This window comes from Procambarus clarkii, chromosome 91 (genome assembly GCF_040958095.1).
Source record: "Procambarus clarkii isolate CNS0578487 chromosome 91, FALCON_Pclarkii_2.0, whole genome shotgun sequence".
Lineage (NCBI taxonomy): Eukaryota > Metazoa > Arthropoda > Malacostraca > Decapoda > Cambaridae > Procambarus > Procambarus clarkii.
In genome coordinates this window covers 1,738,487-1,755,848 of record NC_091240.1, presented here as the reverse complement: position 1 = coordinate 1,755,848, position 17,362 = coordinate 1,738,487, and the positions used below count along the sequence as shown (strand labels likewise).

At 40.2% G+C, this 17,362-nt stretch overlaps 1 protein-coding gene across 1 annotated transcript; it reads right to left on the bottom strand.

The window, feature by feature from the left end:
- Positions 1 to 1,103: 1,103 nt before the first annotated feature.
- On the bottom strand, positions 1,104 to 12,054 carry LOC138359448 (cleavage and polyadenylation specificity factor subunit 4-like). The gene is made up of 6 exons (XM_069318609.1): positions 11,823 to 12,054; positions 9,158 to 9,361; positions 7,519 to 7,708; positions 6,783 to 6,933; positions 2,679 to 2,786; positions 1,104 to 1,332 (listed from the first exon to the last, which is right to left on the bottom strand). The coding sequence occupies exons 1-6, from the start codon at positions 11,926 to 11,928 to the stop codon at positions 1,261 to 1,263; spliced, it is 831 nt and encodes a 276-aa protein (XP_069174710.1). The 5' UTR covers positions 11,929 to 12,054; the 3' UTR covers positions 1,104 to 1,260.
- Between the last annotated feature and the right edge of the window lie 5,308 nt (positions 12,055 to 17,362).

Sequence of the window (17,362 nt, the reverse complement as noted above, 5' to 3'; positions counted from 1 at the left end):
GCAGTCAACACAATGATAAATTACTATTACACATAACTGAGCAAAATAAATTCTAATTCTAAGAGTAATAAGAAATACTAAACTGTATTCAGAATTAAATCTTATAGCAAACCTGAGTACAGTACTTACTGTTCATTGCTGGATACAAAAAAAATTCTCTTGGAGGTCCCGACAGATTAAAGGAGTCGTCGAGCACAGTAGTCATGACAACATCATCACTACATATAAGAGGGCAAACAGTCAAGTGGTACTGTAATCCAGTAACATGGATAATAGTAAAATGTAGCAGATTCACCAGTTGAGCGAGTTACTAAAGACCACTCTTCATACACTATACAAGGCTCATGAAAACAATATACTGTATAACAGTGTGTACTTTAAATGTACAATACAGCAGAGTCTATAGGAAAGAAATTATGATAGACTATCGGAGCCCATATTCTGTACATTGTCCTTTACTCGGTCTTTCTAGTTGTTTGGGCTTGGGGTTTATGGGTGGTCCATCTGGGTTTTGGCCTTTGGCTCTATCTTGGGCATCCCTATGGTTCGTCATGCTTTTGTTGCATTTTGGTGTATGGTACACTGTGAGTGTCCATTTTCCCTGGGCCCCTCATCTTCTGCCTTCTTCCATGGTTAAATCCCAGCTACGTTTTTCCATTTCCCGATTTGTTTTTTAACAATTGCAAAGCTCCTTTGCCTAGATGCCATGCTGTGAATTAACTTTTAGATCTCCTGAGGGTTCCATCCCATAAACCAATCGTTGATTGTAATACAATGGCCTTCTTCCCATCCTGTTCTTTTCTTTTCCATGGATGGAGGGGTTCAGTCCTGGTGGCTTGTGAGAGAGCAGAATTGCTGCTGCCTTAGGTGACACGGGTTGTCATCTGGTGGAATTGGACGCATTTCGGTTGGGGAGTTTTCAACGATGGCAATGATCGTATGCCTCATTACCTTCAGATCTCTAATTTTCTTCAAGCAGTTACATGTTTTGATGAGAGAATGCTTTTCAGTTTTTTCATGCTTCTTTTTCAGCATAAATGCTTACCAAGCAATTGCCATCAATTTCAATGTTGCTGTTAAGGTAATGAAAATAAAACAAGGTACAAGTTTGTATTTCTCTTATTCATTCAGTCCTTCACATTCAAAACACTTTCAGTCTTTTGTATATTATGTTGATATTAAATTATAATTTTGTCATCAAAACTGTAATAAAAACTATTACTATAAAACAATCTTGTTTGAAAGATCACTCAAGCATGTCTAATTACTGGAACTAAGGAAAGCAAACTGGCCCTTAGAACATCTGTTAGCGAAGTGTCCTTGCTGACCACACTGAAAAAGAAAATGATTTAGGTCAATACCTTTTGTAACTAAAAGCTGAACAACAAATTTTATAATACTACTTAGGACACAATACAAATATGTAAATAGCCGACAGCACTTAACTGTTTAATTAAAAATAAATGTTACAGTAAGATTAATATTGTTTCTCTTATATCCCCCTCCCACACAAAAAAAAAACAAAAAAACTGAAGCTTTGCAACCCAAGACAGTCATTTGAACAGCTAATTCAATGACATTTCCAATTTTTTTCATTTTGACAAACAACCTTTGACAATTTTCACTTCTCAACTATACAGTACAGTACTTCACAAAAGTATTCAGATGGTTTAGCAACTCTCCAGTTTACATAACCTTACATGGGCTACCTCTTCCCTTTTATGTATTCATTCTTTTCATCACCTCATCAATTAGTATACATATGACAAGTCTGTTGCCTCACAACACCCAGCACATATATGTTGGATACACTCGGTATTCTCTCAATAAATTATATATCTGCAGAAAGTGTATGAATGACAGTACTGTATTCTTTCCAAGCTATTTAATTTTTAATGCATTTTTATTTTGCATTGGTATAGGATGACATATAAAAGTGAAAGTGTACTTATTTTATTTATTTATTTATTTATACAAGAGTTCTTACATTCTTGTAAAGCCACTAGCACGCATAGCATTTCAAGCAGGTCCTTAATCTTAATTTTTCCTAGGAATATGACCCGCCAAATCATTTAACAATCAGGTACCCATTCACTGCTGGGTGATCAGAGGCTACAGTTAAGGAATGGCACCCAGTCAATCCTCCCCGGCCAGGAAACGAATCCAGACCAAAGCACTCGCAAAGTGCCGGGCGAGTGCTTTACCACTACACCACGGAACCTGCTAAACTCCTTGTCCACTAGACAATTACCCAGTATACAGTATCTTTATGCTCAATCATTAGATCTCAACATCAATAAAAGTTTTATTCGTTCAAATTTGGCATTACCAATTTTAAAAGATTTTAATTCATCATGCACTTATGGTTCTTTCCTAATTTTACAACTGAATTGTTCCTTGAGAATTTGAATGGCACAGCACTATGGAAATCAAAAGATGCGTTCTTTCATGTCTTTTCCAACCCCACTGCATTTTTTTACTCATCTCTCAAGGCACTTCAGAGGAATGAAAAAGTTGTAACTACAATATATAAAACAAAACTTAAATCATAAGACAAAAGACAAAAACATTCATCATATCTCAAAAGAAATTAAAAAGCTGGTAAATCCAATCCAAAAGTTGCAAATGGGATAATGATCATGCGTATGCTATTTAACTGAACTTGCAGCTCTCCGTACCTTGAAGCAAATGACATTATCCAAACGATTGTTATCCATTTGGTGCATTGGGGGCGGGCCTGAATTTTCTTTGCCTGGTTGGTTCCTTGGCCCACCTGAAGCCAAACTCTGAAAAAAAAAATATATATATTATGAGATTACCTTGGTTACTGTCGGTTGATTTTGGGGCTTAGCATCCCCGCGGTCTGGTCGTCAACCAGGCCTCCCAAGACTAGAGAATAGCTAGTTGATAGATTTGTTGATACAGTGCTGTCATATAAAGCCTATCCATGGGCTGCATGAGCTCCAAGACCAGTACAGTAGTGTTCTTTAAAAGAAGTTATTTTACTTTTTATTATCTTAAAGTATAGGGACATTTTCTTTTTAATTTCATTTTTTTTAACAATCATTCATGATATGTCTACATGTCAATAATATTTGTGCTCATTAAGTAAGTTGACAAGTACTTGTCTCAACAGGCAGTGAGACAAGATGAGAAGGGAATTACCAGAAAGATAGAAAAAGTAGAGATATATTGGGTGTTACGGACCCGAGTCCAGCGTCCGAGCCCGGAGCAGTGACGACCACGCCATCTGTGGGTCAGCTCCCGAAACCCCCTCCAAATGGACGACGCCATCTAGTGAGGACGAGATATACTGGCCACAAGGGCTAGTTTCCCGTCCTGATCAGCTCATAACACAGCCGCTGCTGACCTCTGGTGAGGTGGAGCTTAGACAGCAACGCCATCTATGGAGTGGATAGGTGGGCGTTTGTGTCTAAGCCTGTAAGTGAGGTGCCCCAGAGTGTAACCGGTACTGATGACGTGTCTGATTACAGAGTCGACCTGGGATTGCTGTAATGAACGTTGGATCAGTCTACCCAAGGCAGCCGTAGAACCTACACGCATTTGCCGCTGAAACTGTGAGTCACCCCCCGGATGAACACTGTTGTATTAGCCTGCCTGCGAGGTGGCAGATCCAGGGATTGTCGTACCCGGGGCTGACTGGTGGAGAAGACTAGCCACTGGGGTGTTGTAGTGAGGAGAGTGATCTGTGGAATCACACGAGGCTCCTGCCTAGGGCTCGCAACCCTAGTATCGGTCGTGGAGTGGCCTAACCTGCGGAACTGATTGGAACCTGCCAGCTATAGGCTGGATTTGTGGTTGACGGCCTCCATGACGGTGCACCGAGTGGGACGGTGATTTGGCTGGCCTGTGGCCAGGGTAGACTCGTTACGAGAATCTAAGGATTAATCGAGAGGCCACAAGAGGACCAAGGGCTAAGCATCGTTGAGCACCGTGGAACACTCCGTGTCTTCAGAAGAAGACCACATTGTATATTCTAGTGTTTATACCCCCCCCCCCGTGTGATAATTTATATATTTATTTATGGTGATGGTAATTATATATTTAATTTGGTAAAGTTTTATCCCTTCCCCTTTAATTTACTTGCGTTACGGAACGCACCTCTTGAAAGCCACTACAGTACTAACTTGGGGCCGGATACCCAAACTCTACTAACATCAGAGAAAGAACCCAGTTGCGACCCAATAGGGTCGTAACAGGGACACAGAGAATAATAGTAAAGTACCATAATTAAGAGCCCGAAGTGAGCATGCCAGAATCATCAGTATAGAACAACAACAATTAAAAATCCACATGGTGTCAAAAAAAAAAAAATAAACCAGGTAATGCTGCTGCATGGTCACAAGTGGATGAAAACATCAGCTTTACTCAAGATCATGTGATCAGGCGGAGGAAACAAAGAAGAATCATCTAGGAAAACAACGAGTGTGAGGAACATGACAAAGAGTTCCAGGAGGGCTAGGCAACAGAGCCAGAGTGGAGACTAAAGGTGGAAGACATGAAAGCAAGAAGCAATACAGACAGTACAGTAGCTGCAGGGGCACTTTGTTACCCACAAACTATAATTTAAATACTGTATAGCACTAAGAGACTGGAGATGGAGAAACGACAACGTTTGGTTACTTGATAATGGTCAAGGACGGACCGAAACGTTGTCATTTCTCCATCTTCTAATGTGTGGTTTGGTCATCATATCTTCAGCCACGATATTGTGACTCATCATCTGCAAAAAGAGACTGGAGGATAACATAAATATGGAGTAAGTTAAATGTAGCTCTAATATTCAAGAAAAGGGACCGATACAAAGCACAGAACTATAGACCAGTGTCACTACCATGCATTCCTTACAAAATTCTAAAAAAGCCAATTAAAAAAATAGCCTAACATTTTTTTTTTTGAGATATATAAAAGAGTTGTTACATTCTTGTACAACCACTAGTACGCGTAGCGTTTCGGGCAAGTCCCTGGAATACGATCCCCGCCGCGAAGAATCGTTTTTACAACCAAGTACCCATTTTACTGTTGAGTTAAACAGAGGCTACAGTTAAGGATTTGTGCCCAGTAAATCCTCCCCAGCCAGAATACGAACCCATGACAAAGCCCTCGCGGAACGCCAGGCGAGTGTCTTACCACTACACCACGGAGACTGGAAATGTGATAAAGAGTTCATATGACAGAACACCCAACCCACAAATCTGAAAGTAAAGGAATTGGTGACGTTTTGAGTCATCCCGGACCACTATCAAGTTGTCTAATGACAAAAAAAAGAGGCAAAGTGGACTGCATTTTCTTAAGACCAGCGTTGAATGTAATGAAACGCCATTTTCTGGGTAGAGCCCCCGGAGGCACCCTGGAGCTATTCGACTAATATTAGCTAATATTAGTACAGGATTTCAGTCATATGGAGTTGTCATGCCTACTGGCCAGAATATGGTCTCCTCAGAGAGGCAAAGGAAGCAATGGCCTATGAAACTTAGATGTATGAAAATATTCATGTCAGCCATCGACCGGGGTTGAGCACCCAGAAAGGTAGGCGCTTCAAAGCAGACCCCTCCTGGTAGAAATATTGCAACCTGAGACTGAACAGAGGCGAGAACCCCCCCCCTAAACAAAAACAAGCAAACGAGCAATACGCCATCACACCGTGTGCCACTCATTCACGCCACCCCCACCCCCTCACCCCTTGAAGGGGGAGAGGGGGTCCCAGCCCATCGAGCCATCAGCCGAATCGTCAGTTTGTCGGCTGAAGCTATACGGGGTGGACGCCTGCTCTGGCCTCGAGTGGCACACAGTGTGATGACATGTTGCTTGTTTACTTGGTGTCAGGCTACAGGGTTGTAAAAGCATGGGTCCTCTCAAAGCTCAGTCCTAGGCCTGTCACTATTCCTGATCTCTGTGAATGACCTAACCTAGGGATGGAGCTCAATAAATGCTCATGTTTGCAGAAAATGCAAAGCTAATGAAAAAAAAAAAGATGAGTAGATAACTGCAGTAAAGTCTTGACAAGCTCTAGGAATATGTGACAAATAGCTACTTGAGTTCAACTCCCAACAAGGTAATGTAATGCAGATTAGAAAGGGTATAAGACTAGAAGGAATCAAAATCGTAACATAAACATAACTACAGAAATAGGAAAAGGAAAGAGTAAAAGTGGGTATAATTCCAATACTAACACCAGAGGCACACATAAGCAGGATAACATTGGCAACACAAGGGAAGTTGGCAATCATAAAAACATTGAAAATCTAAACATGGACTCTTCAAGACAAATCTATGCAACCTAATTGAGACCAACACTAAAAGCAAAAAGAAAAACGTTAGTTTTTATTTTTGCTTTTAGTATTGCTAGGACAAGAAGAAAATGCTTAAGAGCAGAATGGTCATCAAACCAGCATCCTGGGTAACCTCAGATGTGTGCCTTAACCCAAGGACCATGATATGCTAAAGGTTACACAACCTGGGATCTACCTGGATCAACTAGGAATCTGGAGGCACGAAGCTGGTAGTCAATCTAAGTACAGTATCCAAGTTTTACATGCAACCCCCAACTACTCTGGTGAATGTAATGGATTTCTCCACCAAATGTTCCCTTCAAATACACCATGAAACAACAATCACTGCTGGTATAACTAAATACAGACTACAGCATTAATAGTATTATTATTAACTGCATTATTAAAGGTACAGTATTAACTGTAAAATGTTATCAATGTGTCCTTACTTACAACTTTTTTTTACTCTGAATCTTAAAGACTACTTACAATGATTGCATTTTGCTCCCTTAGTTCTGGATTAGCTTTGTAGCAGTGTGATGCTTTGTGTCCAGCTTCTCCACAGTAATGACAAGTGATCCCCTGTTTTTTATGAGGCAATTGTTTGTCTTCCATTATCTGTGGCAACTCAAATCTTGGGCTGCAAATTACATGGTAATTAAACCAATCAAATATGGCTAAAGGCTTATCATTTACATGGAACATATTAATAAATAAGAGATAAAGTGGTAACTCATATAATAAACACAAGTACAATATTTTAAGGTGAAGTCCCTTACCTGTTTGTATAAATTGCATCTTACCAATCAGAGATGCAACAGAGGATACAAGAGAAATATATGGAAAAGTTGGCAATTTTTTTTTATGTAACACCATGAGAGAACACAAAATTAACACCACATATCTGAAACTTTTTAATGTATGGCCAGTAGAGTAAGTTTAAAATGTATTGGTATGAAAGTTTATACTTCCAAGATGGAATTTAACACTATTCTTCAGAAGATTTCTTATCAGCTAAGTTATAATGGGTACAATCATGTAGAATTGCAAGCATAAACATCCTCATTTATCAAGCAGTTGTCAGGAAAGTCTGACATCAAATTAGGCTGCCTGAGTAACAAAAAAAAATAAAATGTCTATTAGTAGTTAACATAGAAATGGGCTTGAAAGACCCATTTCATGAAAACAAACTTTTTTACATAACATAAACAGATCTAACACGTACTGCATAAATTTGCAACCTGATCCATCTGGACAGAAGCCCGAGAAATAATTCATGCAGAGGACTCGTCGTACATGACGATTGCGACACTGAGGACCATGACGGCAAAATCCTCTATCATACCACGGACAGTCTTTCATTTTCATATCTGGGTTTATGTGTAGGAAAGGACACTCCTTATTGTGACAGGCATCTGTGGAGGAAAATTATATAAAAAATAAATGTCATGACTCCCAAAAATTATAATGAGTGAAGGAAAATGAATTTATGCATAGGTTTATGTTTCACTAAAGAGACAGAAGAGGTGACTCTTTCTTTTTCTTTTAATCTGTCTTCCTTGGTTTCCTGTTTCAAGGCTCATGTTTCTCAGGTCATCCACAGTGATATCGATTCTAGCCAGCCTGTGGTCTACCCTTATGACCATGATGTTTGTATGCTGCTCTTGTAGTGGTCTTTGCTAACATGTCCTGGGCTGATATTCAGACATGGGGTTTAGGTGGTCGAACACCTAAACCATTAATTACCTAATGTCCCCAGCCTTGCCATGCCTGTGTTGCCTTTGGCTGTCCCTTGTCCAGTTCTATGCTTTGTCTTGATTACCTGCCATCTCTCCTCGATGGTAAGCCCCTTGTGTTTCTTCTCCATGGGTAGTTAGCTTCAGGGACCCACAAGGGTCTCTCTCTCCCCAAAAAACAGCCCCTGGCTCCCCGATTCCCTCCCTCCCTTCCAGATTCGTAGGTTGGTGTTTGTGGTCTTCACATCTGCTCCAAAACTGGCATGGAAGGCTGCAAAGACCTGGAGCTTCAGCCTCCTCCTTTACTGGTGGAAGATGATTGCTAATGAGCTCACAATAGTATCGAGAGATTCATCCCCTTTATTTATAATGTTTAGGGAGTTCGTTTGACAGTTTTGAGCCTTCGGTCCTTTTGAACCCAGCAGGGATCTGTATTGATTCACTTTCTGGATGATTCCCAGTGGGGGAGGGGGGATGTCACCAGTCCCCTGCATCTCTGAGGGGGGCAGGTTTTGGCTATGGTCCCCAGTAGGCCAAACAGAACTCTGTGGATGATGTGACCTAGTAGTTGGGAGCCATCTAAGTGAGATAGCTTCAGGAATCCACCAGGGCTCGTCCAGGCATTTCAGTACATTCAATGGTGGTTTTTGCATGCTGCTTGAATTCTATGATATATAGTGACCTAATATATTAACCATTTGTAGCCTAGACAAAAACGATGACAAATGGAATGAGGACTAAGCTGATTTGTCTAAAACTGTGACTCCAGAGTTAAATATATTTGAGGGATGAATCATATCTGCATTCCCCTACTCCACTTAAAATAGTCATGGTATATAGACTATTACTCCACTTAATCAAATGGTATGTATGGTATTCTAATTACAACCAAATGGTATGTATGGTATTCTAATTACAACATCCAAGTGGTATGTACTCTACATACAGAATATTAATTAAAGCAACATGTGAAGGTTTTTTACATCAGTTAAAACCTTCTTACAAGATCTTGTGGAGAGGTCCAGATATATTTTTGAGTAATTATGCAATGTACCATTTCAAGGATATTAAAAAGAAGATGCAAATACATTAGAGAAAATAAGTTGCAAAGTTACAGATAATACTTACTGAAACGAGAGTAGAAGTAGCATTCTGGCATTTTTGACATATCATACTCGTGGAGAAATTCACACTGGTCACCCTTTTTGCACAATCCACGAAGCCAATGCTTGCAAACCACAGTCCTGTCTCCGCGAACATGACGGAAGGGACAGTTGACACTTTTGCTGCAGTTCCCACGCATGTAAAATGTGCACACTGCAGCTATTGATTCTGAAAAAAATTAAGAATTAATTGGACAGCTTCCCAAATAAACAATCACAAATTTCTAATCTAATTGTGATTTGAAAAATAATCTATCATAAGATAGCTGCACTTTTTATTTTCTGTATACTAACCATTCACCACCATTACCTCTCTGCATACTGAATGCAATGGAGCAGGTAAGGACTCACATCAGTAAATCCTTCAGCATCTTTGTAAGATTCTAATTCAAGTGATATGATTTATGACCCCTCACCCTTCTTTTAGAATACTGTAGAGTAAAAGTAAAATGAAAGGTGAAAGATTGATTAAACACAGGCTGCCACGGCATCTATGGCAAGCTGAAGGATTTCATACTTAGGGATACTTAAAAAATGTAAAGAAGAGATAGTGAGACTTTGTCTTGCATATTAAATAAGTCCTTAGAGATTGAGCAGAGTACCCAGAGTAGTGGAGGGTTGCAAATTTTGTGCCAATATTAAAAAATGGAGAGATACTTGTGTCGAACTATTATTTAAATAGCTTTATGTGTATTGTTGGAAAATTGCTCAAATCAACAACTGCAAATGTCATTTTTTGTATCTTGAAAACCATAGATTAATAGTGTGTTGGCAACATGTTTTTACTCGGGGCTGCTCATGTTTAACTAATTTACCTTTGCCCTTTTTCTGGTATGTTTCAAGCAGTTGATAGTGAGAAGGATTGTGACATTCATTAAAAGAAATAAACTTTTCCATCCACCTTACACTGCCATAAAGTCAGCTAACACTATGCATCATTCAGTTCACCATGTAGTGAAGAAAAACAACAGCAGTTACTTCCTTAAAAAATGCAGTAGTAATAAGTTACCCACAATCATTACCAAATAAATCAACAATCTTCATTATTTTACATTTATTATAGCAATTTTTTGGCTCTATGCAAACATATTACAGTATTTTGCTATCAAAACCTAATAAAAATTTTGCAATATTTTCAGATTGATTATTTTGCCCCAATTTTTTTTATTACTTTAGAGTATAATTGTATATTTACCCTATATTATCTATACTGTATCATGATTTAGAAAACTAAGTAGGGTCTGTAAAACTTCAAGATATTTTACGTAACTGTTAATTTCTATATAATTAGTGACTACAACTAAGTGACCACTTTATCACATCAGTGATAAATATGATCATTGTTTAGTGTTTACATTTAATGATTAAATAATTGGTGTGGAACCTAGACAGGAATGTTTTGTTTATATGCCACAATGCTTAACCAATGTACTGAGTATTAATTATAAGCAATGTATTAAACGTAACCAAGTTTGTTTTATCCATCCTAACTTAGATTATCATATTTGATTTTCTTTATTGTAGTATTATAATACATGGATATTATAATACTTCAAGGATATATCTTAAGCAACCCAATATTTTAATTGGTTTTGGTAAGAACTGCTCACATTTAGCAATTTCACTATTGAAGTAGCTCGTTCTCAGAAACTTACATGCAATATTCACAGCCTGGGCATTCCATGACACATCACAGTTTACTAATGCCAGACTGTTGTACAGAATATACTCATCCCTTCACAGACATCAAATTAAGTACATAGAAAATTTAACTACCAAATGATACACTGAAAAAACAGAACATTACAAATATGTATTTCAACAGCTTCAATATAATTTGGCTCTTTAAACATAAATTTTATCCAAATAAAACTATACTGCAAATAAACATTTATAGCAAAGTGCCCCTTTTCCAGTAGCAACGTTCAGAGACGACGACTTAGAGTGGTAATTTTCTTCACTACCATTTCTCACACTATTGAGTCCAATTTTATTTTTAAAATTCATTTTGAATAAGATTTTATATTTTGTAAAAAGCTTTGTATGCGTACACTATACAATAAGTTTCACATATTTTTAATGCATATCAAAGAAACTAGTTCAGACTAAAAAAAACTTTTCTGTAAACTGTCTGTTGGGTCAAGCCATTTCCTTTACAACTTCTTACCATTTACCCACAATTCTTCACTTTATGTACATTATAGATATTGTTGAATTTATTTTAGACAGCCCAGGGTTTAAAATATAGCAGGCTACTATGGATATTCTTACATGTGACCAGAAACTGCATGACTAGGCACGTCAACTTTTGAACCTGTCTCTCCACACCAAATGACAATTTAGAGGACGATTCAAAGAGCAGGAAGGAAGGAAGGAAACTTTCAGGTGGAAAGCGCCAAGCTATTACGACTATATAGCACTTGGAAGAGGGTCAGGATAAGGATTTGGGATGGGACGGGGGAGAAGGAATGGTGCCCAACCATTTGGACGGTCGGGGATTGAACGCCGACCTGCGTGAAGCGAGACCGTCGCCCTACCGTCCAGCCCAAGTGGTTGGTCATCAAGAGCAGGAGAAAACTTATAATAATATAAAGGCCTCGAGGGAGACGCAAGGCGTCCAGAATACTCACTGTCCATGCCAGGGAAGGGCAGCATTTGTGCCCCCACTTGCTCCTCCAGCTGTGTCTCTATATCGAAGGTTATCTTGTCCACGTTTGCTACAATTACCTCCATCATCGAATTAGCTTAACGTTCAAAGAACGATCCGGTCTAAAAGGCAAGCAAGAAATAGTCAAACTGCGAGAATTTCCAAGCCAGCTTCCCTTGTTTGTTTACGTTCTGAGGAAATGTTACTACGAACGCCACTCAGGATCCCTCGGATACTAGTCACTACGCACCACACACATATATTTTAACCATTTACGACACAAAATTTGTACGTTTCGTATATAAATAAATAAATAAATATATATATATATATATATATATATATATATATATATATATATATATATATATCTATATATATATATATATATATATATATATATATATATATATATTATTGGTTAATATTAAAACCACAATATAATGCTATTAACAGTTAAAATCATCTACTTAACAAGCATATAGTTATTAAATGACGTTGAGTGATGTGGACTAATCCGGGCCTCATAAGAACGACTCCCGCCAGCGTTAACACTACCCATCGGGACCACAAACATGATCGAACGCACAAAACACCAGAAAAACGTGGGGGCTAGCTGGAGCGTCATGGCGTCTGGTGGAGGTTCGCGCAGCGTCTCTCCTGCAAATATTGACGATACCTTTGAGGACACTGGGGAACCACTGTTGCATACCACACATTTAGATCATGAACATCACCCGGTCTTAGAAGAGGATCTAGATGGAGATTTCATAGACAGCAAACAGATTGGAGGCGAAACGCCGCCACACTTACAGAGGTAAACAGAGACCATGCCGGCACCACGCGGCCTCAGTATCAACCTCCACAGCTCAACCAAGGTAGGCCAAGTTCTTCTGATTTGTAAACTTTCATCATTGCCTTTGATGGCGAAGAGGAAAATGTGTTCAGAAATAGCCGAGCACAAAGTATCTTATATAATGCCATTCCCAAGATATTCGGGATCAACGTGCACAATATGAGATCAAATAAACAGAAAAACCTGATCGCAGTGGACCACAAACATGGCGAAGAACTAAAGCTTTCAGACATTACTGACATCTGTGGCCATAAAGTCAAGTGCTATAAACCACTAGGGGACCGATTAACAAAATATGTAATCCGACATGTGGTAGACATCAGTGTAGATGATATCAAAGCACAACTTGAGACACATGACATCCCGATCCATGGAATCAAAAATTTATGCGAAGAACAGACGGAGAACTGAGTGATACAGGCACTGCTCTGCTTACCTTTCTAGACTACATCCCCCCTGAGAGGATTTGGTTAAATGGCTTCCTCCATAAACTAGAGGTGTATATACCACGTCCCACTCAGTGTTTTAAATGTAAAGGTTTTAACCATACCTGGAAAGGCTGCACCAAAGACATTAAAAGTGGGAAATGCTCTGGTTCCCATTACACGCAAGATTGTACATCAGATACACTCACCTGCTCAAACTGTGGTGGCGACCACGACATTACATTCAAACAATGTCCCTCATACATAGCAGCAGCAGCAAAAACTAAGGTTCTCCCTACCAACAACCTGCTATACAGTAGTGCACTGAAACAACCTAACACAGCCCATCATCAAACACAGCCTTTGCTTGTACCTGATATATCTGTCACCGACACTCCCACAACCCTAGGGTCCAACCATCCCTCACAAAATGCACAACTGAATCCTGATCTTGTTGAAACTCTTGTCACTCGCATTGAAAATGAACTTGTTGAAACTTTTGTCACACGCATTGAAAATGCACTAGAAAAGACGCTGGACCGACTGCTAACTAAATTCTTTACACAAGTAACACAACCCACCCCTGAGGCTGACCCAAAAGACATCCCATCAACAGCTACAGACACTGACATCCGCCCAAACAAAGCCACCATTGCTGGACACACATTGTTTGAACAGATGATAGAAAAACTCATAAATAACTCCCTAGTACGCCTTACCAAAATCATTCCACAGGCTGACTTGCCACAAACCCAAACCGCCAGTACCAAGAGTAAGGCACAGCCCACATCCACATCTAGGTATCCAACACGTACTACTACTGGCATGCCAAGGAAAACAGACACATCCATAACCCACACATCCTAAATGGCTCCCCTAACATTCATGACTTGGAACGCAAAAAGCATTAAAACATCTCTCACAGAACTTAAACAATTCCTTTACTCATCCAAACCGGACTTAGCTTTCATAACCGAATCCTGGCTCACCCCTAAACAAAATCCTATTTTTAAAAACTTTCAGATGCAGAGACTGGACAGACCAAACCGTATGGGTGGTGGTATTTTCCTCCTAACACAGAGTAACATGTCATGTAAACATGTAACGCTTACACATGTTGTAAATGGTAAACTAGAAATTTTAGCATGCCTAATACCCTACAATGGTACAAACATATCTTTTCTGGGTATATACAACCCTGGTGGCACAATAAATTTAAATGAACTAGAATTCTATCTAAACTAATTACGGCACCCGATCATTGTTACAGGTGATCTCAATACAAACCACCCCACATGGAGTAGAGGTACCCAGAATACTGCAGGCACCGATTTATATAACTACTTAGACATTACACCATATATTCTTCTTTCGCCGCCCTACCTTGCAACCTACTTTAACTACAGAACCAATTATGAAGCCTCACTGGACATCTGCTTTGGCTCTGCACACTTTCAACAAGAACTACAGTTTCATACTGGACCAGATATTGGTAGTGACCACAAACCCCTCATTATAAAATTTACTAACTTTCAGCCACCAACCCACCCCCTAACGCTCCCCAAGTGGAACATTAAGAAACTAGATAAGAAAAAATGGGCTGATACTGTCTGTCTCCCAGATACAGACGATGTAGACCCCAACACGCGACTGTCCACAATCACCTCGGCCATAAATTCTGCAGCAACCCAAATGCTCAAGAAAACTTCAGGACATAGGTCCAACAAACCACTTAAGCCGTGGTGGAACGCGGAATGTGCACGAACAGTCGCTTTACGCCGACGAGCCATACAAAAACAAAGACGTCAACCCTCCCTACAGAATTGGGTTAATCTCCGGCGGGCTACAGCAGAAGCAAAAAAAACCATACTGTCAGCAAAGCGAGCATCATGGGCAAAATTTTGTGATAGCCTCACACCCACTACGCCACATTCAAAAGTCTGGGCTACATTTAACAGCATTAAAGGTCGCCCAACATTCCCTTCGTTCCCCCTGATGATCAACGGTTCACTCTGTCAAACACCTCAGGAGCGTGCAAATGTTCTTGCTGAATGTCTTAAAGTTACCCTCTCAACACCCTTCTTTCATGCCCAAGAACTCCTCCTCAGACAAGAAATTGACCGTGCCATACTGCTACCCATGCCTGGCGTCGACAACATATACACCTTAAGCGAGCTACAATTAGCCTTAACCCGCCTACCTCTTGGCAAGGCACCTGGAGAGGATGGAATTCCATATGAACTCATTAAACATCTTCCATCAACTGCACATAGTACTCTCCTAAACTATTACAACCTATGCTGGACTCACGGAAATATTCCCTCACAATGGCAGACCAGTATTATTCTTCCGTTCCTTAAACCAGGAAAAGACCCATCCCAACCTGCGTCATATAGACCTATTTCCCTACTATCATGTCTCAGTAAAGTCATGGAAAGACTAGTACATACTCGCCTCCAATGGTACCTAGAATATAATAATATTATACCGTCACTCCAAGCTGGATTTCGACCGCAATGCTCCACACTCGATCAAATTCTTTGCCTTGAACATGAAATCCGCACCTCCCTCAGAAGCAGCAAATTTTGTATTGTTCTCTACTTAGACCTCAAAGGAGCTTTTGATAGCATTCCTCATACTTGCCTCCTCGCAAAGCTTGCGCATTTATTCGTACAGGGAAGATTACTTTTATGGTTAAAATCCTATCTTACGAACAGGACCTCTAAAGTCTATATACAAGGCGAGTTTTCCGATGACATCCCAATACAAACGGGTGTCCCACAAGGCTCCATACTAAGCCCAACCCTTTTTGCTGCATTCTTAGCAGATTTGCCTAACACCCATCCTGTTAACCTCTCGGCGTACGCCGACGACTTAACACTGTATTATTCAGACAACGCCTTACCTAATACAGTCTCAACAATGCAAACAGCACTTGATCACCTCATAGATTGGACACAACAATGGGGCCTTCAAGTTAGTACTACCAAAACCTATTATCAAATTTTCACTAAAAAAAGACTTGTTCATCTACCCACCCTCACAATACACAACACTCCCATCCAACACGTACGAGAACATCATTTGAATAAGAATGGATAAATACCTTGGCATGCACTTAGACTCGCCCTCACTTACCTGGACAGCACACATTCAACACCTTAAACAGACGACACAACCCCGACTCGCCATACTGAAAGCCCTCACTGGCACCACCTGGGGAGCACACCATAAAATCCTGCTCCGTTTCTATACAACCTACATTCGCAGCCAACTAGACTATTGTTGCCAAGCATATGCGTCGGCTGCGCCTACTAACCTACAGAGCCTAGAGGTCATCCAAAACAATGCCATGCGACTTATATGTGGCGCAATGCGTTCCACTCCTATCCTCGGACTTTACGGGGAAACGGGCCTCACAAGCATAGCCACCAGACGAGACATAATGTGTGCCAACTATCTGTCACTCTGTACCACTGCTCACCAGACACACCCATACAGATCAAAAATTAACCCAACAGTTAACCCACATAACCCCCGCTCCCCAACCAATCACTCACAACCTTTCCTCACGCGGGCTACAAATAACCTCAATATAGACCTCTCTCTACTCCAAAACTCGGAAACCCAACTTACTGTTCCCCCTATTCCACCTTGGCTTTATACAACTCCTAATACAGCAATACAACTCGAAGACAACATTCCAAAGTCTGCACCAAACTCAGCCATAGCCTCAGTCTTTCTCTCAACAATGAAAAATTGCTACCCAAATACCACAGCGATTTATACAGATGGATCTCGCATCATCATGAACAACGTACCCTCGGTCACTAGCGCTGTATGGATACCGGAATACCATCTCAAGCAGGAATGGCGGTTACCAAACCAACTATCTGTTTTCACAGCTGAATTATATGCCTTATATCAAGCTCTCCAAATAATCACAACATTACCAATCGGGACATATACAATCTGCAGTGACTCCAAGAGTGCGATTCAAGCAATTACGTACTCTTCAAAAACGTGCAAGGAGTTTGTTTACCCGTGTCTTCAACTTCTTCATGAACATCGTTTGAACGGTTATGATACCTCTATCCAATGGGTCCCAGCGCATTGTGGTATTCTCCATAATGAACTAGTAGATCAACTAGCCAAAGCAATGCACAACACGCCTCACATTACCCGTCATCTAATTCCCCATGTTGCACGTAAAGGAGCCTTCAAAAATGCCATCACCCAAGA

Excerpts from the sequence above, each read along its gene's own strand:
- LOC138359448 (XM_069318609.1), bottom strand. The coding sequence starts at position 11,928 with ATGATGGAGGTAATTGTAGCAAACGTGGACAAGATAACCTTCGATATA. Across the intron at positions 7,709-9,157 it reads CTACTTCTACTCTCGTTTCA|ATGCCTGTCACAATAAGGAG; the intron begins GTAAGTATTATC and ends TTTCCTCCACAG. Across the intron at positions 2,787-6,782 it reads GGGAGCAAAATGCAATCATT|AGTTTGGCTTCAGGTGGGCC; the intron begins GTAAGTAGTCTT and ends TTTTTTTTTCAG.